General features: G+C 46.9%; 1 protein-coding gene across 1 annotated transcript; it reads left to right on the plus strand.

Annotated features, from left to right (window-relative positions):
- Positions 1–1917: 1917 nt before the first annotated feature.
- Positions 1918–25649, plus strand: MYL4 (myosin light chain 4). The gene is made up of 8 exons (XM_021678390.2): positions 1918–1937; positions 2917–3074; positions 13825–13975; positions 17032–17059; positions 22945–23094; positions 24403–24576; positions 25045–25122; positions 25621–25649. Exons 3-8 carry the CDS (start codon positions 13859–13861, stop codon positions 25647–25649), a joined length of 576 nt encoding a protein of 191 aa, XP_021534065.1. The 5' UTR covers positions 1918–1937; positions 2917–3074; positions 13825–13858.
- Positions 25650–25900: the final 251 nt, after the last annotated feature.

Genomic DNA, 25900 nt, shown 5'->3' on the forward strand with positions numbered 1-25900 from the left:
CAGTGATTAAAGAAAGACACAGGGCGCGCCTGGATTCAAGGGTAGGAGAAATAGACTCCACCTCTAGATGGGAGGAGTAGCAAAGTGACACTGCAAAAGGCTTGTGCCCTGGAGGGATTGATTGCTGGACCATCTTTGGAAACAATCTACCAGATATGAGATGAGAATCTAGTAGTGGTAATGGAAAGAAAGAGGTGGGTAAGAGATATCACCCTTAAAATTTGATGCTTTGAACTGAACGCAACACTCCATGTTTATTCTAATTAATGCAGAGAATGATGAGACTATTGCTTTTATTATCTGGATGACTTCTTTTTTTTTTTTTTAAGATTTATTTATTTATTTGAGAGAGCGAGAATGCGAGAGAGTACATGAGAGGGGGGAGGGTCAGAGGGAGAAGCAGGCTCCTCGTTGAGCAGGGAGCCTGATGCGGTACTCGATCCCGGGACTCCAGGATCATGACCTGAGCTGAAGGCAGTTGCTTAACCAACTGAGCCACCCAGGCGCCCCTTGGATGACTTCTATTAGACTAAAGTTGTATTTGCATTTTAAACTGTCACATGACATTGTTTGTTCATGCTAAGCTTGTGGTCATTTTACACACACAGCTCTCTTTTTTTTTTTACACACAGCTCTTTTTCACTCAACATGCTGCCAACCCAAGTCTTGTACTTGTGCAATAGATTCTTGTAAACTTGAATGTAGGAACTTACAACACAGCATATAATGATGATATTTTTTGTGTGTGAAAATGTGTATCTAGAGTCAGCGTTTAAAGAGACCATGACGCTTGGCGTTCTGGCTCTGAAGCTTAGAATTTGCTTAACGCACACCCTCCACCCACCCCCACCCCCCGCCCCAAAACGCATCTCTTTTCTAACTGTTCTTCACTGGGCTAATACATCTGTTGTGATTTTTCTGCTCATCCATAGCAAGGCCACATTGTTTGAAGTTAAGCTTTGGTGGGATCTTTTAAAGCATTTTTACTTCCTTCTGTGTTCCTGACTGACCTACTTAAACTTGCCATCCAGCAACCACTGGAGCATCCTGTTGTCATCCATTATCCACATATGTTTAGCTGGTGAGCAGATCTGGGTTGCAATAAGCATTATTCCAAACATGGTAAATTATCTCTTCTCTTTAGCCTGCCTCTTGGTTTGTTTCATGTTCAATCAGATTCGGAGTTTGGCTTTTAGCGAACTATTCAAGAAGCTAGGCTTGGTATCATTGCCAAGATGCAGGTCCCACTAAAACATAGCCCCCAGCAAGCTTACTCTTCCGAATTCCTTCAGCCCCCCTTATCTGTACCCTTCTTTTGTCCCTGTTGAAGCTGCTGTCTTATCCTTCTTCTATTACCTGACCTTGAGGCTTTTACCCCTGTGTTTCCTCCTCCTTCTTGGCCAAATCATCCCCTTCCTTTGGCATCTCTGATCACACAGTCTCCTGGTTTTCTTCCTACTGCTCTGTTCTCATCAGTTTCTTTTGCCCCCCACTTCCCCATATTAGAATGCTTCAGGGACCATTCTAGGCCTTCTCCTCACCCTATGCTTCCTTCCTTTGCAAACCCATCCATTCTCTTGGCCTCCACTTTCATCTAAAATTGTTCCAGGGGCACCTGGGTGGCTCAGTCGATTAAGCCTCTTGATTTCGGCTCAGGTCATGATCCCAGGGTTGTGAGATTGAGCCCCAAGTCAGGCTCCGAACTGGCCTTGAAGCCTGCTTAAGATTCTCTCCTTCGCCCTCTGACCCTCCCCCACCTCCCTCTCTCAAGGAAAGAAAAAAAAAAGCAAAATTGTTCCAAAATCTCTATCTCTAGCCAGACTGCTTCCTAGAACTTCAGACCCGAATGCCAGCTGTCAAGTGGACATCTCACAGGTGCTTGTTCAGAACGACATCCCTGGTCCTTGTACTTGAAGTATTTCCTACCCCAACTTAAGGTACTGCCACCCTCTCCATTGCCCAAACCTGGAACCGCTCTCTCTCCTTGACCCTAGCATCCAGTGACAGAAGCCCTACTAATTTTACCCTGGGTGTACCTTCATGTCTCTTCCTGTCTCTAGCTTTACCTATCCTCAGAACCAAGTCTGATCATGTCAGGACTCCCTCCTAAACCTTCCCACCCAACTCGAGATTTCCCATTGCGCTCAGGACATTGCTCAAACCTGTTCACTTCTCTCTTTCTCTCTCTCTCTCTCTTTTCTATTTGAGAGAGAGCATGAGTAAGCACACAAGTGGGGAGGGGCAGTGGGAGAAGGAGACAAAGAGTCTTAAGCAGGCTACATGCCCAGTGTGGAGCCCCACCAACACCAGGCTTAATTACCCCCGACCCTGAGAGCATGACTAGAGCCAAAATCAAGAGTCAGACACTTAACCAACTGAGCCACCCAGGCGCCCCTAACTTCTCTTATAAGGCCCTCCAAGGTCTTGTCTCTGCCTCCTTATTCAGCCTTGTCTCATCTCCCTGTTACACTCTACATTCCCACGAAGGGGACTAGAATATGTCACTTTGCCATAAGGATTATTTTGACCTGAAAGCAATTAGGAAGCAGCAAACACAGAAAGAGCTCTTTGCTTTCTCGCTATCTGCCTAAAAGCAGGACATATATTTCCCTTTGTGAAGGTGCTTCCTCTCCCCTCTCCTGTACCAGGAGGAGGAAAACAACCATTATCACTAGAGACAAAGAGTTGGCACTGATTTGGGTCTGTACAAGCAAACCGTACTGAAATAACCCTTATCTTCCATTAGTTTCCCCATATATTTACCTTTCCACAACTTACCACCCCAGAGGCCCAAACCTTTTCCGCTCTATTTTGTCACTTCTCCACAAATTTATTGCTGTTTGCTAAGATGGTATATATGCCCCACGTCCTAACCACCTCTTGTTTTTAAAATTTTGTTAATCTGTCTTTTGTCAGTTTAATTTGCAGGGCCTGTGCTACAAACCTGAGAGAGTAGAGAGAAGGTCACATGAGACATATAGCAAGAAAGTGGTCATCTACAAGCCAGGAAGAAAGCTCTCACCAGAAACCAAAGTTGCTAGCACCTTGATCATGGACGTCTAGCCTCCAGAACTGTGAGAAAACACATTTCTGTTGTTTAATCCACCCAGGCTGCAGTATTTTGTTCTAGCATCCTGAGCAGACCAATATAATCAGGATGATTTATGTCTTATCTCCCTAAGGGAAGGCTGTCTTATATTTCTCCATATAGTTCTTTGAAAAGCATTACGTATCTAGTATATGCTTAAAAAATATTGACTGATTAAAGTGGAAGCCTTTACACTTACTACTTCTTCTTCCTGAAATACTTTGCCCTTACTCTTTAGCTAAATTCAACTCATCCTTTAGGCCTCAGCCTTGATATTATGTCCTCAGAATATTCCCTGTCCACCTAACCAAAATTATTAGCTCCACCCTGATTCTCTCTTACAGAATCTTTGTTCTTTTTCTTCATAGTATGTAAGGTCATTTTAATTATATTTGTTTAATATAAATTCCATAAAGGCAGGGTCTTTGGCTCACCTTGATGTCCCCATTATCTAGTAGAGTGCCCTACACAAATATAAAGTTATTAAAATATCATAAATGTATCTGATGATTAAAAGACATGACCACTCAGTGTTATCTCTTATTGGTCATAACTTGATGCTCTTTGACCCTCCCTTTCTGGGCCCAGAGAACATGCTGGTTTTGTGCATAAGTCCCTAAGGGATTTCAAGTCAAAGCAGTCTGAAGTGTTGAGGCTAATCAGAAATGCATCCTGGTTGAGGTGCACTCTGAGATGGGCTACATGGCCTATGGCAGGGAGGGGTAGGCAGACTTCAAAAGCACAGGGAAGAAGATAAACTGTAAGCAAATTAGCTTGCCTGGAGTGAAGGCCGCATAAGCTTGGTTGAAATGGTAGTTTAGGGGACAGTTGATAAGCTTTGGGTTTCAAACTGATGACTTTAGGTTGATAAAATAGACCTGGGGAGCTGCTGGTGGTGATTGAGCTGGGGAGTGACTTCATGAGAATGGAATTTGAGAAAGATTATGCTAACAGCTGAGGATTATGTGAATTGGAGGAGAGCAAGAGTAGGGGCCAGGAGTGCAGCAAAAGAGGCTGCTAGGGAGTTGAGGCAACTCTTAAATTTCCATTATTCTTGGATCCTAGCTAGCTGGGATATGGGATTGTTGAGCCCAGTGGGCAAGAAAGAATTCTTGAGACGATTTACGGTGCAAAGGTGTTTTTATTATAGCACAGGGACGGGACCCATGGGCAGAACCAGCTGCATTGTGATTGTGAGGAGTGACTGATCATATAGGGTTTTCTATCCTATGGAGGTGAAGGTGATACTAGGGCTCCAGGAAATAGAGTCTATAGGTTCCTGGAGGTCTGACTATTATTAAGATTGTATTTTTCTTATAAATCATGAAGACAGTTACAAACTATAATGAGGTTTCGTGTTCTACACGACTGTGATCTTTATCAGTTGACCATTTATTTTTCCCCTGCCTTTGTTCTTAGGCAGTTCCTAGTGCCTGAGGAATGTTATATGTATATCCCACCTTATGGGGCCTTCCTGGGGGGAGGGGGGTATTTCGGGGTGTCAGCTTGTGTTTTGCCCTCAGCTTGCTCTCTCATCAGCTGAATCTGAAAAAAGACGCAAAATGAAAATAGTTCCAAGTTACTCATTTACAGTGAAAAATATTCTTCTCCAATTCCTTCTCTTTCGGACATTCAGATTCCAACTAGAAGGCTGCTTACTGAGTGCAGACTGACCAAAAGAGTGAATCGAATGATCTGGCTGGCTATTACCTCCTTTTCCTCAGAATGGACATATATGCCTGGCTGCTAGATTAAAAATATTTCTATTATCTGGAGACGATGTTCACTGAATAGTAGATTCTCTGTTTCTCTCCCTTTTAGGTTCTAGGCAAACTTTCATTTTTCTCTGAATAAATTGCATGGCAATGAATTAAACACAGACTTGATGTTCCAGTCTTGAGTCTACACTGTAGTTGTCTCGAATAGAGCCTGTTGTTGCTATTAGTTTGTTTTGTGTGTCGTAAATGTATCATTTGGGAGGTAGGTGATGAGCTAGGTTCAAAATATACTGAGTTTGAAGTGCCTCAGGTGAGAAATGTCCAAATGTTAATTGAAAATGTGAAGCTTGAACAATTTAGGAAAAAAGTTGGAGCTGGAGATATTTTCCAGGGGCGCCTGGGTGGCTCAGTTGGTTAAGTGTCTGCCTTCAGCTCAGGTTATGATCTCAGGGTCCTGGGATTGAGCCCTGTGTCCTGGGATCGAGCGAGCCCTGAGTCAGGCTCCCTGCTCAGCAGGAGGTCTGCTTCACCCTCTGTCCCTCCCCCTTGCTCGTGCTCTCGCTCTCAAATAAATAAATAAAATCTTAAAAAAAAAATAGAGATTTTCCAGGTAGAACTAAATGCATTCTATTTTGGTTATGTAATACCTTATAAAACCTTTGTGAGAGTATTTATCATTACATTAAAGCTATTTATTTATCTGCATCCTCCACACCAGACAGGAAGCTTCTTGGGGGGCAGGGATGGCCTCTTACTCATTTTCGTAAAAGCATGTGCATACTATAGGTGTAATAAGTGTTAGTTGAATGGATGAATGGATGAATGGATGAATGAGAGTAATCGGGTTAAAGGAGATACAGGACAGCAGGGTAAGTGACAGAACTCTGGTATGATAAGTACAGCAGAGAAGGCCCAGAGACAAGAGCACTAGGTCTAGCCACAGAGAAGTCACTGGTGGGGTGCGAGGGAGGAAGTAAGAATTTGAGAAGTAAAAGAAGAAGTTGGTGGAAAGGGAAACCAAGAAGAGTCTCATTTTTAGCGCTAAAAACATGTCCCAAAATGCTGAGAAAAAGTGCTTGCTAAGGTGTTGAGTCTCTTTTTCCTTACTGAGAGCCACCCATGCTGTGGGTGACAGGGCCAGCTGTCACTGATGCTTTCTTGTTTTCTTGTCCTCTTGGGGGCCAGGACTCTCCATGAGGGAATCCCATTGGCTCTACCAGCTCCCACTGTCACCTTAGTGTCCTGGGTTCTAGTCTCAGACCTGCCATGACTCATAGTGTGACCTTGGGCAAGTCACCCCCTTCTGTCTGTGCCTCTAAAGTCCCTTGCAGCTGACAGGATGTCTGGGGGAATGCAGTTTGGATGACTGGTGAGGGTTCTGACTTGCTCTCCATTGCTTTTCAACTATAAATCACTTTGCTAGACACCAGCTGTCCTGCCCTCTGCTTTAGATTCTCGGGCGGGATCCAACCCACCTGTTGCTGGGGCCCGCCCAGTGTCTTCCTCCCACGGTTCAGCTCACAGATCCATCACTAGGCCGCACTGCCTTGATCACAGCACAGGAATGAGCTTCAACCATTTAGACAGACTGTTGAGTGATTGGGCCAAACGTGGACCATTCTCCACTTATGCTAAACAGCTGAGGAAATGAAGGTGGATGGGATGATTTAAAGTGCTCAGAGGACCAGTGCTATCAATGGCCCTTAAAATTTTGATTTTAATTTGATTTTAGACCCTTCCATTCCTTCTCTGCCTTTACCTTTGGTGCTCTGGATTTTCAGGGTCACTAAGACTTCAGGTTTTCATTGCTTTTTTCCTTCTTCTTTGGGCATAAGGAATCTTAGCTATAGGGGATTGGGTTAATCATTCTCCTTGAGTTATATAGCCTTCTTCATCACTGATCCATACAAAGCTTTTTGTTTAATTAGTTACTTATTCCTTTTTATCTTGTTGCCCCATCCCATCCAAACAATACTCACCATAAGCAACCCTCAAATATTTTTAATGTGTATTTTTTTGTTGGTATGTGTAATGCTTCTAGTATGCATGTACTTAATAAAATTTAATAATACATCCTATTCTCCCAGTATAGCCAAAATTTTATTTCAACATGTAAACAATATTAAAATTATTGATATATTACATTCTTTTCTTTGTAGTAAGTCTTCAAAACCCATTGTGTGTTTTTTCTTACAGCATATCTCAATTTGGATGCTAAATTTTCATCACAAATACTTACTCTGTATTTAGATTTCATAATTTCACAGTTGAAAAAGTAGATTCACATACCTGTTTTCCAAGCATACTTAAAAATTTTCCAGTAACTGAATCAAGTACCAAAAAAAATCATTTTCCTTTAATAGTTGCATCCAAAAGGACAAAATTGCTTCCTCTATTTTAAAAGAATTATATCAGTATCAAAAGTATGTCCAAGTCAAGTAAATTCACTAACTGCTGTGTCAACTCAGTATTATTAACATGAAATTCAAGGAGATATTGCATAAATTGAAAAGCAACTCCAAATTTGTTAATATCAACAAAACATTTAAACTTTTCTTGTCATTTTTGCAGCCAGTTTATATAATGCTGTTGATTAAAATCTGCATATTTATGTTAGAGAAATGCATATTAATTTGCATTGTGGCAGGCTTTAGTGTTAGCATAAATTCTTGTACCTACCTACCTAAGTTGCAAATAAGCGTTTTCTTTCCTTGGAGCTTCAGGTTTAGCTCATTCGTATGCAGTATGATATCAGTGAGATTATATGCAGATATTTTAAATTTATAGAAATGTAATTGTGGTTTATATCTTATTCAGCTTCTTACTCATTGCTATATTCTTCTGGATACACATCTAATCTTTTGCTTCTAACTGGTCTGTACTCTCTCATGGCCCTGTCTTAGTAATGGAGACCCACATTGCTTCCCCTTCGGGCCACCACAAGTCATGCTGCAGCAAAGAACCTCTCTATTCATGTCTCTTCTGAACTTGAGTGAGATTTCTTTCACATGTATACTCAGCTTGATTACCCTTCTAAACCACAAAGCCCTTCTACTTCTATCCCCCCTATTTCTTAGCTCTTCTATTTCTTTGCTTTTCTTTTTTTTCTTCTGGAAGATATTCTTTCTTTTGCCTTTCAATACCCTACCATGTTTCCCAGCTGTGTCCATCGTGCTACTTTTCAAATCTATTGTGTGTTCTATTTTAATGATTAATTTTTTATACCTAACATGTTGCTTGTTTTATCAAAGTTTTTTTTTTTTTAAAGATTTTATTTATTTAATTAATTGACACAGAGAGAGAGACAGCGAGAGAGGGAACACAAGCAGGGGGAGCGGGACAGGGAGAAGCAGGCTTCCCACCGAGCAGGAAGCCTGATGCGGGGCTCCATCCCAGGACCCTGGGATCATGACCTGAGCCAAAGGCAGTCACTTAACCGACTGAGCCACCCAGGCGCCCCTTTTTTTCCTATTTCAACTATACTTTATATATCTGATATTTCTGTTTGGTTCTTTTTTATGTCTTTTTGTTCTGTATCATATCAGTACTATTTCCTTTTATCTCTTTTAGCATGTTTACTAAGCTCCTTTTAAAATCTTGGCCTGTCTGTTGTCATATTTCTACTTAAGGTACCATCTGGGCTGTATCCTTTCGGATTAGTTGTGCTCCTCATCTGTCTTGTTATTTTGCCTAAGGGCACATAGGTTGCTTGTCCAATAGAGCATGCCAGTGCCACTGAGCTCAGGGGGTAAGCGTTGGAGGTGAATGAGCCCTAGTACTGAGAACAGTCCCCCCCCCCTCTCCGCTCCACGGAGGAGCAGCCTTGGTAGGGGGAGATTTTTTTAGATTGTAATTCACCCGCCCTGAGTGTTTAGGGAAGGAGGGAGAACACAACTATCCAAAGTTCAGTTGCCCCCTGTTTTTTTTTTTTACTAGCTCTTCACAAGCACCGTGCATCTTCAGTGCCCTGATGTTACCCTAACCAGCACCTGGATCACAGGTTTGAGTCACACAGGTGATGGGGCAATGCTGTATATTCGAAGGCAGTAGTGGAGGAAAAGAGAGATTGGAACCCCAGAGCTCCTTTTTTTTTGGTCATTCCCCAGCCTTGCCTGGTGACATCTCTCCCCAAACCAAAGCCACCCTTCTAACACACACACACACACACACACAGAGACACACACACACACACCAGTTCAAAACAGGGCTCCCCTTCATCCAAGGGGTTTCTCAAAGTTCTCTTCATTTCTTGGTATTTTCTCTGTATAATTCTTCCACTATTGATCTTGGGAGAGGAGGCAGCAGGCACACGATTTCAATCAGGACCCAGGCTCAGCTATTTTGATGACTTGCTCTGTCCTAGACACTGTCCTAGGCATGTCACCCATAGTAAGTCAACACCTTTTTGCACCATCAAATGTCTCAAGAAAGAATTCTTGAGAATTCTCAACAATCCCCTATCCCAACCAGCCAGGATCCAAGAATAATGGAAATTAGAGTTGCCTCGACTCTCTAGCAGCCTCTTTGCTGCACTCCTGGCCCCTACTCTCTCTCTCCTCCAAATCACATAATCCTCGTGACCAATCTATGAGGTTATATTAGCAGCCCCATTTCACAGATAAGAAAACTGAGACATAAAGAAGTTCACTTGAGGGGCACCTGGGTGGCTCAGTCGTTTAGGTGTCTGACTCTTGATTTCATCTCAGGTCATGGTCTCAGGGTCGTGAGAGCGAGGCTCTGAGCTCAGCGGGTAGTTGTCTGCTCGAGATTCTTTCCCTCTACCCCCCCCCCCCCCCGCAAGCTTTCTCTCTCTAAAATAAATAAATCTTAAAAAAAAAAGTTAACTAGCTTGCCTAACCCATTGAGTCAGGACTCTAACCTGGGCAGTCTGGCTCCTGAGTGGGCCCTCTTACCCCCTGCCTTGCGGCAGAGCCCAATTTACCCAGTGCCCTCTATGGGGACAGATCTGTGTTGGCCAGGGCGTTGCCCCATGATGTCTAGCTTATGAGGCACTGGCCAGAAGAGAGGAGGGAGGGTGACAAGGACAAGGCATTAAGAGCCAGGCCTGCTGTCAGCAGCATTTGATCCCAGGCAGGAGACTCTGATGGATCTCTTTCAGGATAGGACACAGGGTGTGCATGGTTAGAGGGGAAGGGAGAAGAGCGAGCGAGCATGCGTAAGCCCAGCCCAGATGAGGGCTGATGTCAGTTCTCTTATGCGTCTATCCCCGGATTTGACATGGGCTGTAAATGGGTTGGTGTGAAATTCTGTCCTATGTTTTCCATCTACTGAGTTTGAAGTCCTTCCAGTGGGAGCATCTGAGTGGGCTGGAGCCACTCTGGCTCAGGAACCATTAGAGGCCTCAGAGGTGCTGGTTAAGCTTCCAGTACCCACTACTCTACTTGCCTCTTCACACTCTGCTTCTTCCGTCCTTCTCTCTTTTTTTCCTTTGCTCCGCTTGGTCAGCGTATGTTGGAGCGGGAAGACAACGTCATAGACCCGGCACCGGATACTCTAGAGGGACAAGAAGGTAAAAGTCAGTGACCATGAGGCAGAATGAGGGCTGCGAAAGTGAAACCTCTGGCTCCAGTTACTGGGCTTTTCTGGGCTGTGAGCATCGAGAGTCGTGGTAATAGCAAGGCCAGGGGCGGGTATCTTGACTCTTGAGGCATGGCTCTTTCTGGAAAACCACACTCCCCTCTAGTTGCTTCTAAAGTGCCAGACACTCTTTTAGCTGGTGTTGCTTAAAGAGAATCAGAAACTGATTTGAGGAGTGTCTCCTCCCCCACTGGGGTGCTTGTGGCCTAAGGTTTCAGGCAGGCTGGCTCCTTGTGTGAGTGTGGCTGACAGGCAGGCTGCCCAGCCCCAGGGACCTGCTACATGCTTCCAGAGCCACAAATATGTCACATTGTGGGTACCCAGTGGCTGCCCTCCCCCCTTCCGCCATTCCTCTCCACCTCTTCCTCATTCCTAAACCCACACCTCCCAATCCCAGGAGCTGCTGCCACCTTACCTGTCCCTTCCCCAGGAAGCCCCCTCTCCTGGAGTTCAGGAGAAACCCCAACACACATCTCACTTCATCTAGGAAAGCAAATTAAATTAACAGCTGTAAGTATTTCTAATGTGCCAGGGATGGTTTGTGGTGCTCTGCTTACGTCGTTTCATACAGATCTCACAACAACTCGAGAAGGAAATGTTTACTGTTGAAGGTCGTTAGGGTACTGGGCCCGAGATTAGGAAATGGCAAATCCAGGATTCGGCCCTATGCTCATGTATCTAAGGCCCACACCCTTTCATGTCTGCGGATGCTCAGCCAGCTCTCTAACCTCAGAGCTCTGTTTCCAAGAGGACTGGATATTTTGCTCCTCCTGAGAATTAAAACAAAGAAAGAAGGAAAAAGGAAAAAAAGAGAAAGATAAGTGAAAGGAAACTCCTGACTTTTGAGGATCAAACTTCTTACTAGAATAGTTAAAATAACTTGTTTCTTAACTGGAAGGGGAAATGCGAGAGCATCTCATTCAGTGGTTATTTTTAGACTCTTAAACCATGGAATCATTTCTTAGACAATGATCGTGGGACCCCGGTGTAGAAAAACACAGGTGTGGTGCTGACTGAAATGGCAGGGGGAGCTCCCAACCTGGCCTCTCCACGTCCCTTGCAGTCGGAAACAAGTTAAGGGAGCCTTGGGTGTTTGTTGAACACTGTTTGAAAGCTCCTGATGATCTCTCATTTTAGAGATAAGCAAGCTGAGGCCCAGAGAGGGGGAGTGGCTCTCGAGGTCACGACTAGTGTCTGGATCTTCCAGCTTCCGGCTTGCAGCTTTCCACCAAACCCCGGTTTGTGTATCTTTGCAAACCCCTGCAGCACACCTAGTCCGGGAAGGGGAGGCAGTGGGAGGACAGGAAGAAAGAGGCTGGGCTTCCTTTTTCCTTCTTCCTCACCACCAGCAACCTGAGCTCCCAACCCCTGGGGAATGAGGAAGTCAGGGAAGGGAAAGATAGGGCAAATGGAAAGGTGCAAACAGAGGCCCCTGGAAGCAGGTGACATGAAATCAGAAGGAAGAGAGAAGGTGAGGCAGAAGAGGGGTGGGGTGAGGTGAAAGGGCCAACAGCTTCTGTCCCAGCCAGGACCAGTACTGGCCTGGGTTTGGGTCTTACTCTCTCTAGTATCCCCTTGGGCAAGCCCTGGCTCCTTTTCCTGCCTCAGTTTCCTTTGAAGGCCTCTCTGCGTACCAGTGGTGAGAGCCCACCGAGGCTGTAGGAGCTGCAGGGCGGGGGGCAGATCTCCACACAACGCTCGGGAGCCAGAATTAGCTGGCTCAGCTCTGCCTATGAATGGCTGAATGTCTCCAGGCCGCTTAAAAGTCCCTCTGGGCATTAGGTTCCTTGCCTACGAAAGCAGGTAGGATGAGACCAACTCTAAGGGCCCTTTTGGCTCGGATAGATCTGGGAAATGGAGCCTGGGGAAGGAGCGGATGTGGGCCCCGGGCACCTGGAATCGCGCACAGGTGTATGTAGTGTAGCGATCTTGTTTCATAGGGAGGAGGCTCATAGGAAGGGTCCCTTCATAGGGAGGGCCTAGAGAGGCAGAGTGACTTCGGCTTCTCTCAGCATGGACTTTTATCCTTCGAACTGGAGAGCCTTAAAGTTCAGCTCAAAGCAATTCTGTGCAGTGGGTAAGCTTTTTTGTTGTTTTCTGAACATTTTATAGACTTTCAACGGTTTTTACAAAAACAGTATATGCTCGTTATTAAAAATTTCCATTAATACAGGAAGTGAAAAAAGTACAAAATTATGAATTGCCGTCGTCCCCCCTTCCTCCCCGCCCCCAGGTCCCAGGGGTGTTTCTTCCTAACACATTAGTGTGTATTCGGCCTGACCTTTCGGATGAACACACAAACATATTATGTATGCACTGCCCCCCTCATCAATGGGATTATGATCTCAATGATTTGAGCATAAACTTTAGAATCAGACACACCTGGGTTCTGATCCAGCTCATAGCTAATTAGCTGAGTGACCTTGTTACCTGACCACTTTTAGTTTCAATCTCCCCAAGTGTAAAATGGGAGTAATAATGATAGCTACTTTATAGGATTGTGGTGAAGGCGTAATGAGATTTTATATGATGGTGCTTAACAGTGCCTGGTACACAGTAAGCATTACACGTACACACACACACACACACGTATACACACACACACAGTCCTGGGGCACAGAGTGAGTTAGAGGTATGGTGACAACGGGACCCAAGTTTTCTGACCTCCAATCACACTGACTCTTAGCCACACCTCCCTGCCTCTCACCCCAGCCCCCCAGGCACAAGTTCAGCACTCAGGACTTGTTGAATGAACGATTGAGGTTGCTGGTGGTGGGGGTAAACCCAGGGATTTGAGGTCTGTGGAGTTCCTGGGATGCCCGCTCTGGAGGATGGAGGGCTTCACCCTGTGAATTGGGAGGGGGTGGGGACAGTGTGGGTTGGCTGGACCAGCTGTTGCTTCAGGGCTCCAGGCCCGAGAGCTGAGCCTCAGGGCAGAGCTGAGGCCCCAGAGTGGCTCTCAGCTTAAAGGAGTCAGGCTTAAAAGGAATGTGCAGTGGGCTGTCTCTGCTCGGGAGGGGCTAAAAAAAGCCTTACCCTCCCCTGGGCTTTGTGTGAGGGTTATCAACTGCTCTAGTCAGCTCATCTCTCTGGCTGGACTCTGGCATTTTTGAGAGGGTCTGTTTTCCTGGCCCCTCTGGGTTTCCACCCATTGGCAGGAAGGGGTCAGCCTGTCCCAGAGGTGGAGGCCAGGAGGAGTGTGAGGTGTGGAGGGAGGGGAGGCTCGTCGCCCCAAACCTGGTGACAATACACAGTTGTCATCTGTACCCTGCTGGTGTTTCTTCCTTTTATAGTCAGAGCAGTTGCTCTTGCTCTCACCCAGCCCCTCTGTGGGGGCTCCTGCCCAGGATAAAAGGGGAGGGAGGCGGCCCAGTCTCCTGTCTCATCTCCCAGGCGCCACATCTCTTGATTCCTTCCTAGCTTCCATCTCCGCCGGAGATCCCAACAAGACAACATGCCTCCCAAGAAGCCTGAGCCTAAGAAGGAAGCGGCCAAGGCTGCCCCAGCCCCTGCCCCGGCCTCAGCTTCTGAGCCCCCCAAGGAACCTGCCTTTGACCCCAAGAGCGTAAAGGTGAGTGAGGCTTAGCCACTGGGGTGGAGGTGGGGATGACATTCAGGATCCTGTCTGTCCTGGACCTTAGAGACCTATTTTCTGGAGGCTGGATGGGCTGAAGGCTGTGGTGGTCCATGCCCCACATCCTGGCGCCTGGGGTGGTGGAGCTGGTGTGGGGGCTGCTGAGGGGTATTTGGACTTGTAGGCCTTTCCCCTCAGGAACAGGTTTCTGCTCTGAGGAAACCCTGCTCTGTCATCCCAAATTTACCCAGCAGAGTCGGGAATGGCAGGGAGATACAACCAATGAACCATTCAGCCTTAAATTTTAAGGCACTGTGGGAGCCATCATAGTGAAGAGAAGGAGACTGACCCTTTCCTCAGAGGTAGTATGATATCTTTCTGGAGAAAAGACACATGATAACCAACCAGTGCAACTTGGAGTAAGTGATGTAAGCAGTGAGGGAGCTGGGGGTCTGGAATAGGCTTTGTTCTCAAAGACCCTTTCAGTGGGCACGTGTTGGGGGCAGAGGGGCTCTAGGTAAGGTGAGAGGAGGCTGTTTCCCTCTCTTCTCCCCTACCAAAGTGGTTCCCTCCTTCTGTGGCCTCAGCCTGGGCCCCTGTCTGGGGTATGCAGTGGACAGGCCCATCCCAGGCTGAGACCTTCCCTCTAACCTGGTGAGGGAGTGGGGCCTGGTTCCTCCCTGTCCGCCCTGCTCCCCTCACACTGGAAGGTTATTCTCCCTGCAGCTGGTCCACCAGCCCTGCCTGCTGACTCAGTCACTTCAGGCCTCCCAGCTATCTGGCCCAGCTGCTGAAGGAATGGAACTGGGAGGGGCTGGGAAGGAGGGGTCAGAGGCCTCTGGAGAGTGAAGCAGTTCTAAGTCTTGGCACCAGAACCTAAGAGGTCAAGTGCTACTGGTATGAAGAGCTATTAATAACAGGTTGGGAGTGGTGGGCCCCTGGGAATAGCCACAAGGGCAGGGCTGGAGGTGGTGAAGAATCAGATCAAAATAGGAGCTCAGGACCAGGTTCTGTGACAAGAAGGTAGGGAAACTGAACCTCCGGGCTCCAATTTGGATGATCCTCCCTAGCCCTCTCAGGATTCCTCCCCCCGCACCTACAGCCCCAGGAGACCCTGCCGTTGTGCCGAGGACCCTGGGGTTGATCTATGGTAATCCCTGCAAGGGTCAGGGGTCAAGCATAATCGGCTTGGCCAAGAGACGGAGGCAGTTGCATGTCCCTGGGCTTTGTTACGGTACACGTGGAGGCGATCGTGTCAAGACCTTCAAAGTACCTGGGTCATTCGTTACTCCCGCTACTGGCAGAGCCTCACAAGAAAAGCTGACTCTCTCCCGCCCCATCAGGATGCTTTTATTTCTGCTTCATTCCAACAATGCGCTCCTCCTGGGGGGTAGCCTGGTCCCTGGTGTCCGGGTGACAGCTGCCTAGTGGTATCAGATCAGAGCCTTCTCTTTGACCCATCACTTCCCTCCATCCACCCACCTCCCCCGCTTTCTCTCCCCTGGTTGCAGTCCTCTTTTTTTTTTTAATTCATTTATTTTTATTAATTTTTTATTATGTTCAGTTAGCCAACATATAGTAAATCCTTAGTTTTTGATGCAGTCCTCTTTCCCACACCTGGATCTTCCAATCCTGAGGGTTGTTGAAATTGCTTTAAAGTGGAAAAAAAAAAAAAAAGTAGGTGTCCTTCATGATTGGAAGGATATGATTTCCCTATTATTGTACTTATCTGGTTCCTTTGCTTTGAAAACTCTGCTCAAAAAGACAAAACAAAAGTAAACTTAACCCAGTATGTGTGATTATGACCACAGATTCTGATTTTATGTTTTTATACTCATTTCTCTTACACATTTACTCCTGGGGCAACTGCACCTTACCCTCAGAGAGTTTGTGCAAAGCATCCTTTACCCTATTTCAGGGTTATCTTTACCTTCCTGACCAACCCCACCTGCGGCAAAGCCCGGTCCCGGTCACAGCTAGTTTCCTTCCCCACCCGGTGTAACCCCTCCTCCGCTCTCCTAGCTCATTCCAGCCACCCCCAGAGGTCCTCATTAACAGAGGTTCACCTGCGGGGCACAGCACAAGCTGCAGAGTTAGGACTAGGAATGGTGCTCCGTGAAAAAGATGCGCCGGGGGTGGTTACCACCCCTGGTGAAGAGGAGATCAGGTGGGGAGCATGGTGGCAGATCAAGGATGATGAAGTAACACACAAAATCCCAAATTACAATAATGACTCATGCTTGTTCATTGTCATTCATTTTCAGAGCCTCCCACCTGCCTCTTCTGTACTCAGCATTAAATTATTATGCATTGTGGGGGCGAATCCAAAATTTATGCCTTCACTCAACAAATATTTTTTGAGTGTCTGCTCCGTGCCAGGCATCTCTGTGAGCGGTAACAAAAATCCTGGCCCAGGGGGAATCCTGGCTTCGGGAGGCCTGGGCACATCTAGAGGCAGGGCCGTGGGATAGCTGGGAAACATCGAGGGCTCACCCAAGCTAGGCTTGCTGTCCTGATGACCAAGAGGGACATGTGCTGGGGGGTGGGGGGTGGGATGGGGCGAGGGAAGAGAAGGTGGGATTGAAGGAGGTGAATGGAGAGTCAGCATCAAGGAGGAAAGGGGGGCGGAGGGTGAAGAGTGGTGGACGCCCAAAGGGAGAGGAAGTCTGACTGTGGGTGGACTGTGGAGTCAGGTTGGAAGTGAGGGCAGTTTATGGCCAGCTAGGTTGAGCAATTTATATTTGACCCGAAGAAATCACCATAGGGGGTCGCCATAGGTTCTAGAGTTCTCTAGAGTATTTTTCTTTCTCTCTTTCCCTCTCATTCTGAGCCATCACTTCACACCTGGTATTGAGGGGGCTCTGGTGGCTGCACTATTTGATAGCTCATTGTAGTTCATTTGTCAGGAGACTGGGGTGCCCTTTGTCTCCTCCCCCCACTGGTGGCCTGCAGGAGGTCCTCCCCCTGTCCCCGACTGTGGTGGAAGCCACTCTGCTTCCCTCTGGGAGCCTTTGGCAGTCTCAGCCCTCATTCTTGTGTTTCCTTCCCCACAGATAGACTTCACTGCCGACCAGATCGAAGGTGAGTACTGACAGCTGCCCCTCCCCCAGCACATCCTCCCTGGAGGAGGAGGATGGAGAAGAGTAGTTGCTATCACCAGGGTCCTAGTAAGCACCTTAATCATCATCATTGCTCACCTGTATTTGCTCATTTTCACCTAGGATATGTGATGACTTAAGCACTTTATGTGGATTAACTCAGTTCTCACCATACCCTCAGGAGGTAGGGACTATTATCACCCCCATTTTACTGTGAAAAATTGAGACACAGACAGGTTCAGTAGTTTGCCCAGTCGCACACAGCCAGCTGGTAGTAGAGCCAGGACTCAAACTCAGGCGCTCTGATTGCAGACCTGAATTCTCAACTGTTCTGCCAGACTGCCTGGAACATAATAGATGCACAGCAAAAATGTCTTTTTTCCCCTCTACCTGCAAAACCTACTATTCAAGATATTTAGAACCCTCATTTCTGTTCCTGTTATTGGAAAGCCCTCCTTAGGTCACTGGCATCCTCCCCGCTCATCCTGTAGCCTGCCGAGATGCTCGCCTGCTAATGGTGGCAGGGCTAGTGGTGACTTGGGGGTGCCTAGTCCACCTGTGATCCCCATCACCAACCGTTCTCCATCTTTGATGAAGACAATTTGTTTTCTCAATGTTATATAAAGTGCTATTAAGTGCAGCTCTCAAGACAAGCCTCCAGATCTCCTACCCTCCAACCTGATTGTTGCCCCTCTCCTGTAGGAGTCTGGGGTTTTGAGAATAGAATGTTTCGTCATGTTCTATCTGCTTTATAGCTGGGGCTCATTGCCATTGCAACTTATCCCTCTGTTTTCCCCACCAAATGCCTCTAGGACATAAAATCATTAAGTTTTAGTTAGAGTTAGAAGTTTAGAGTTAGAAGGGACCTTGAAAGGTCATCTGATCCAACCCCTTGATTCTTTTTTTTTTTTTTTAGAGATTTTATTTATTTATTTGACAGAGAGAGACACAGCGAGAGCAGGAACACAAGCAGGGGGAGTGGGAGAGGGAGAAGCAGGCTTCCCACGGAGCAGGGAGCCCGATGCAGGGCTCGATCCCAGGACCCAGTGATCATGACCTGAGCCGAAGGCAGACGCTTAATGACTGAGCAACCCAAGCTCCCTCCAACCCCTTGATTCTAAGCACATACTATATTTTATTTTATTTTTTTTAAGAGGTATGCAATTTTATTATTTATTTTTAAATAATAATTGCTTTCATTTAGCCTTATCTTTTTTTTTTAAAGATTTTATTTATTCATTTGAGAGAGAGAGCATAAGCAGGGGGAGAGGGAGAAGCAGGCTCCCTGCTGAGCAGGGAGCCCGATGTGGGGCTCAATCTGGGGCTTGATCCCTGGGATCATGATATGGGCCGAAGGCAGATGCTTAACCTACTGAGCCACCTAGGCGCCCAGCACATACTATATTTAAAAAAAAAAAGTATGGAGTGCCTGGGGGCTCAGTCGTTAAGGGTCTGCCTTAGAGTCAGGTCATGATCCCAGGGTTCTGGGATCAAGCCCCACATTGGGCTCCCTGCTCAGCGGGAAGCCGGCTTCTCCCTCTCCCACTCCTCATGCTTGTGTTCCCTCTCTTCCTGTCTCTCTCTCTCTGTCAAATAAATAAATAAAATCTTAAAAAAAAAAAAGGTCAACCAATACCTGCACACAGTAAAACAAAAACAAAAACTCATATTCTACTTAAAAGTAAATAAAAAATAAAAATATTTTCCTCTTGCTTTCTTGTCATGTTGATCCCTCTTCAAAAGATAACCAGTTTTTTAAAAGATATAATATAATATAATAAATATAATAAATTAATATACCTTGGTATCTTTTATTTATTTATTTTTAAAAGTTTTATTTATTTGAGAGAGAGAGAGCACAAGTGGGTTGAGGGGCAGAGGGAGAAGCAGATTCCCCACTACGCAGGGAGCCCGATACGGGACTCGATTCCGGGACTCCGGGATCATGACCTGAGCCAAAGGCAGATTGGCTTTGAGCCACCAACTGAGCCACCCAGGCACCCCAGTATACCTTGGTATCTTTTTATAGTTAACAGTTTTACTTCATTTTTTTAAAGGATTACATAGATTCTTATACATGGATGTACCTTTTAATTGAATCAGGCTAATAGTGATAGACCTTTAGTTTGTTTCCTGTTGGGACCTATCGGCAGCATGCTTTCCCCAGGGGAGCTTCCTAGGAGTGGGTCAAAGGATACATACATTTTAAACTGTAATAGTTATTGTGAAATTGTCTTCCCAAAAAGTGATGCCAGTTTACCCACAAATATGGCATGAGAACTAGCAGATGCATTTTGAAACTAGTGAATTGAATCCGACTCTGTTTTTGCAATACCCCGTGGACATTCACTTTCAGTCAATATTTTGCTGTGCTGTAAGATACTTAAAGTTATTTTATTTTTTTAAAGATTTTATTTATTTATTTATTTGAGAGGGAGATTGAGAGAGAGAGAGAGCACATGAGGGGGGAGGGTCAGAGGGAGAAGCAGACTCCCCGCTGAGCAGAGAGCCCGACGCGGGACTCCATCCTGGGACTCCAGGATCATGACCTGAGTTGAAGGCAGTCGCTTAACCAACTGAGCCACCCAGGCACCCCTTAAAGTTAATTAAAATGCATTTTAGTTAAATAGATACTTGTGTGTAGATACAAGCATGGTGGTACCCATGAAGAGTAGAGAGTCAACTAATGCTAAAGATTTTTCATTTCCCAAATGGGAATCATGGTCAAAGCCAACTGGGACAGCTGGTTGCCTCTTTTCTCCATGAGGATTTTCAGGGCTGTGGTCTAACTCATTTCAGTCTATCATCCCTCTGACTTTGAAGATGTTGTCCCTTTTTTGGATTGGAATTGTTTCTGTTTGAATTTTACTTCTGCTGTCTCTTCATTTGCTCTTTGAAGATGTTTTTCTTGTGTTATGCTAGAAAGAATATTATTTGGAATCAGGAGATTTTAGTATTGGCCCTAATTCTGCCACTACTGGCCATGAGACTTTGGGCAAGTCACTTTTTTGAACCTTAATTTTCTTATCTGCAAAGTAAGAATATATGGTTCTTTTCAATTCAGAATTCCATGACTCTATTCAGCATCCTTTAGATAGCCTCTATTTGAAGATAGTTATCAAATCCTGTCTTTGTTTTATATTCTCTGGGTGATATGGCCCCATTTTATTTTAATGCCTTTTTTTTTCCTTGTAGAAACTAGCTTCTAACTCTTGACTTACTTACTGGTCCCTCTCCAGAGCTCCATATTCTTTTTTTTTTTTTTTTTAAGATTTATTTATTTATTTGAGAAAGAGAGAACACGCGAGGCGGGGGAGGGGGGAAGAAGGAGAGGGAGAAGGAGAGAAGCAGACTCCCCGCTGAGCGTGGAGCTGGGAGGCAGGGCTTGATCTCATGACACTGAGATCATGACCTGAATGGAAATCAAGATTGGACGCTCAACCAACTCAGCCACCCAGGCACCCAGATTTCCATATTCTTAGAGGAAGTGATTACCACCTTTGCTCATAGCTCTAGCAAGGCCCTGACTGCTATAGACTATTGAGAAAAGGTTTCTTCTGGGCCCATGAACATCACCTTTCATGCACCCCAAGATCACACTGGCTTTTTCTTCTACCTAGTAGCAGCCCTAAACTTGAGTGTTTGGGGTTTATGCGTATACCAGGCTTTGCAGCAGGCTGGGGCGTTAGCAGGTACAATAGGTCCTTCCCTTCTCCTCCTTCCTCCTCACTGTTTTCTTGGTGTCCTGGATAGTTGACCAGAAGTCACATGTGCATTGGTGTATAAATGAGGATAATTATAGCATAAGGTTTTTGAAAGATTAAGACAAATTATTAGCTCAGAGCTCGGTCCATTGTAAGTGATCAAATCATAGGTCATAGTTCTTCTACTTTCCCCCTCATGTTCCACCCTCCTGTTAAGGATCATTATATTCTTTTATGAGAAGCCTTCTTCTTTTATTACATCTGACCTCACTCTTCTGAATGAACTAGATCAAAAAGTCCGAGTTAAGGGGCGCCTGCCTGGGTGGCTCAGTCAGGTAGGTGTCTGCCTTCAGCTGGGATCATGGTCCCAAGGTCCTGAGATTGAGCCCCTGCATCAGGCTCCCTGCTCAGCAGGGAGCCTGCTTCTCCCCCTGCCCCTCCCCCATGTGTATGCTCTCTCTCTGTGTTAAATAAATAAAATCATTTTATAAAAAAAGTCTGAGTTCAGATTCAACTAACATATTTATTGAGCACTGAATTTGTGCCAGAAGCCACGCTAATTGCTTTAAAAGTTAAAAAAAATATTAAATCCTTCTAACAAAACTGTGAGGTAGTGGTTATTTCCTTTAGACAAAAGAGGAAATGAAGGTCAGTGAGGTTAAGTGACCTGGCCAGAATCACATAGTTAAGTGGTAAAATTAAGATTAAATGCAGTAAGATAAGACTAGCAGCATTGTTTGAGCATTTACTTTGTGCAGGACATTTTGTTAAGATTTTTAACATGCATTATTGTATCTGATTTGAATGTAATTTAAGAACCCTATGAGGTAGGTGCCATTTCTAGAGGAGAAGAGGTTTATAGAGGTTAAATATTTACTTGCCCAACATCACACAGCTAGTAAGCAATGGAAATGGAATTTGAACTTAATTATTCAGTAATTGAAAGACATGTTGTTTTGTACCTTTTAAATTCTTACAAAGCCTAGTAAAGACTTGCAAATAAACATCTTGCAGAATTGCTTTAATATGTAGATGGTTTGTAAATAATCCGTAGGCAGCCTTTAAGGAATAAGTGTTTCTAGAGTACTTGGTGAGGATTAAAAGCAGCTTTTTTCCTAAGTGGTTCATACATTCCTTAGTTTATATTGTTAATCTGTTTAGTAAACCATTTCTTTGCTATTCCCAGTCCAAATTATCCCCAGTAATGAACTGGTTGAATCCAAATTAATGAGGAATTAAGGTTCTTTGCAAAGGGCCCAGGAGTGCCTTAATTTGACCTTGCTCCTTGGACACCTGCCCTGGTACCTTCAGGGAGTCTAGTCCCTAGAGCTCTGAGCTGGCTCCAGAACTAGGGAAACAATGGTAACCACCCTTTGTTGATTCCCTTACCATGTGCTAGACAGCATGCTTGGCACGTCTGATAATCCCCCCAGCAACTCACTCTGGTGGACATTATATCCCCACTTAGAGCTAAAAAAAAACAAACAAAAAGGAGGGCCCACCAAAGTGAGTAGTCTGCTCAAGGCCAGTGGTAGGTCAGTGGGAGAGCTGGTGTGGTCCGACTGTCTACCACGTCAGCTTGTCTGGCCTGGAACAGGCCGGAATGTGAGCTGACTTCTGAGCAGGTCTTATCACTTTGCAGAGTGCCTCCACACACCACCACCTCCTCTGACACTCACAGTTAACTGGGAAGGGAGGGGAGGGTGGAGCTTGATTCCCAGGGTTTGCCCAGGAGTCCCAGCTGGGCTCGTTCTGGGCTACTCGGCAGAGCCAAGATGAGAAGCTGGGAATCCTGACCTCTGAGCCATGCTATTTTCACTTCCCTGCCATTTTGACAGTCAGGCCCCTCCCCTGCAGCAGGGCAGGGGAGCATGGACCGGAGCAGCGCCGCAGGGGAGATATTCAGATGACACAACAATAACCGATAGAAGGGATCCCAGGCCCAGTGCTGGAGCAGGTCACGGAGGCTCCAGGATGTCCCTTTGGTTGTCAGAAGAGGGTGTGGGTGGGCTTCCAGGGAGGGGCTGGAATGATGGCCGAGGGCAAATACTGAAATGGTTTATCAGCCACATTGACCTGCTCTCAGCCTGGGTGGAGGCTGATGGCCCCCCGGCCAGTCTTCGCTTGGCCCCAGGGAGGCTGCAGTCGGGTCTTCTCTCTGCAGAGTTCAAAGAGGCTTTCTCGTTGTTTGACCGGACGCCGACTGGAGAGATGAAGATCACCTATGGGCAGTGTGGGGACGTGCTGCGGGCACTGGGCCAGAACCCCACCAACGCCGAGGTGCTGCGCGTCCTGGGCAAACCCAAGCCTGAAGGTCAGCGTGGGCCTGTGGCTCAACCTCCTGGTGTCTGCCCCGAGGCCCCTGGGGCTCTTTCTCTTCTCCCGCGATAGCCCTTCAAGACCAGACCCCTTCCCCAGGTTACCCTTCTCCCCTTGCTAGAATTTATCTGGAAGTCTCCGACAGTTGATTCTTGAAGAATGTGGCCAGGGCTTGCTCTTGTTTTCCCTGTGAAGTCGAAGCTCTTGGGGAGCAGGAACGACCTTCTGTTGCTTCAGTGTCTTCCTGACACCCCAGGGTGCAGGGAAGTGAGGTGGGGATCTGACCACTAACCACCTGCCCGCACCCCCACGCCCAGTATCTTAGTTGTGGCACTGAAATGTCACGAAGACTTTGTTTCTAATGATGGTGAGAGCACTGAAGACTGCAAATTATTTGTTCAAGTTAAAGCGGACTCAATATGAGCTCCGTAATGATGCCCTGTCACTCATTTGCATTCAGCAGGTTTTGGTGAATGAGTTTCAAAAGTGGTGTAAGACAGTGTGTCCCGTTTGTGACTGTCATCTGTCATGTCTGGTAGTAGAGTTAACTGCTGCCCTAACACACGTCCTTCAGAGAGGTGTCGGCACTAGGTGGGGACAGGCAGCAGCCAGGCAGGCCTTCTCTAGAGGCTTCCTGGGCCATATTGTTCCCCTCCCCTTTCCTTGGTTCTGGCCCCTTCCCCTCCTCCTCTTGCTGGTGAAGATACCAGTGTGGGGTGAAGGATGTGGGCAGGAAAGGGCCAGAGGACCAGCAGGGCTTCTCAGAGGTAAAAGATGTCTGGGCGCTTCCATTTTGGGAAGTTCCTGTGTTGTTATAGAAGAAAGAATTGCCAACATCTGTGGGATTTAAAAATTAAAGCTTTTAACACACCATAATGTGGGAGAAGTGGGCTGGCTCGTCACAAAAGAATTGCAAATTTATAAAAATTATTGATTCAGAGTTGCCCCAGGCAATGTGGTCTAGGGATGAGGCCCAAAGGAGGAATGATGCAAAATTCCCTTTTGGCCATCCTATTGGTTTACCTCCGTGACGTGTCTGTCACATGTCAAAAGTCTAAGCTGTGACTGTGAGGCCTTGTTCTGTGACCCTTCGGGCCCCTCGAATCCTGCCACGACCACCCTTGGGCCCCCCTTCCCCCCACCTAGCTGGCCACCTGGAGTTTAGAGGTCTGGGTGGAGTCATAGTGGCTCTTCCCTTCCGCCCTGGTCCTGGCCTGGCAGAGCGGGGGCGAGGCCCCCTACGGACCCGCCGCTCCCCTTGAGCCTCTACTCACATCACATTCTCTCTCCTTCCCACCTAAAGAGATGAATGCGAAGATGCTGGACTTCGAGACGTTCCTGCCCATCCTGCAGCACATCTCCCGCAACAAGGAGCAGGGCACCTATGAGGACTTTGTGGAAGGGCTGCGTGTTTTCGACAAGGAGAGTAATGGCACAGTCATGGGTGCTGAGCTTCGCCATGTCCTCGCCACCCTGGGTATGCAGGCTGGTGGTGCCCAAGGGGGAGGAAGGGAGTGGTGGGAAGGGCCCAGGTGGCGTACGTAGGGGGTAGACTGGGGTCCCTGCATCCCAAGGATCACATCCTGATTCAGGCCCTGTCTCTCCAGGCTCTGCAGGAACAACCTTCCCCCAAGCTGGGCTTGGGAGGAGGGAGAGCAGGTCGGCAGAGCAGGGCTGAAGCCTGAGATGTGGGACCCAGGGATCCCATCCTTGTCATTGCCTCAATCATGGGGGCCCTGGTCTGCTCCCCCAGTGCTGGCTGTAGGGCAGAGGGAGAGGCCTTGGGGAGTAGGAAAGACCTAAGACCCTTGTCTCCCCCTCCAAAGCTTGGATGTCCACTTCCCAGATCTGGGGAGCCTTGGGCCTTGAGACTCGAGGGGGTGCTTGGGTTTGGCCTGTCCCTCCTTTGCCATGTGTAATTCAGAACCTACTGCCCCCACCCCAGGAGAGAAGATGACTGAGGCCGAGGTGGAGCAGCTTTTGGCTGGGCAAGAGGATGCCAACGGGTGCATCAATTACGAAGGTATCAGGTCGTGCCTCACTTCCTCGGGCACCCAGGACAGCGGGCACAGTTTGGGCTGGGCGGGTCTACAGAACAGAACAGATCCAGGAATTAGAGGCTAGATGGGTGTTGGTGAGCTCCCAGTGGATGTTCTTTTCCATCCTTGGAGTGAACAGCATAGTATAATGGAAAGAGCATGGGTTTTGGAGATAGACTGGCTGTGTGACCTAGATCAAGTCACTTACCTTCTCTGAGCCTCAATTTTCTCATCCAAGCAATGGGGTGATGCTGGCACCATTCTTAAGGTTGTGGGGATTAGCAGAGACAACATAGCTCATTTCATCTATGTCCAGATGTCAGCTTAGAATACACAGCAGAGGTTAGGTCTCTTCTTCCAGCTTCTCCCCAACAACCCCAAATAAGAGAAAGAATCAGAGTCTGGAGAAAGGGTGGTGGGAAGGTTGGAAGTCGGGCTGAGAGGGGCCAAGTGCGGTGACTGATTTCTCTCTCCCTTCCCAGCCTTTGTCAAACACATCATGTCTGGGTGAAGCAGACCCCTCAGGGTGAGTGCAGCCTCCCTCCTGGTCCCTTCTGGGGTCTGCCAGGGGCTCCCAAACACCACCACATGCCCTAGAGCTTTTCTGTCCCAAATCTGACCCCGTAGTGGGAGAGCAGAGGGGTTCATGATGGGAGAGCAGCCTGGCCTGCCCACCATTCCCTGCACACTCTCTGTGCTCCTGCCTCGTGCCCTCGGTCCCTTCCAGCCTGGCCTTGAGCTCTCCCTGCTCTTTGCACCCTG

Source organism: Neomonachus schauinslandi, chromosome 15 (genome assembly GCF_002201575.2).
Source record: "Neomonachus schauinslandi chromosome 15, ASM220157v2, whole genome shotgun sequence".
NCBI classification, from domain to species: Eukaryota; Metazoa; Chordata; class Mammalia; order Carnivora; family Phocidae; genus Neomonachus; species Neomonachus schauinslandi.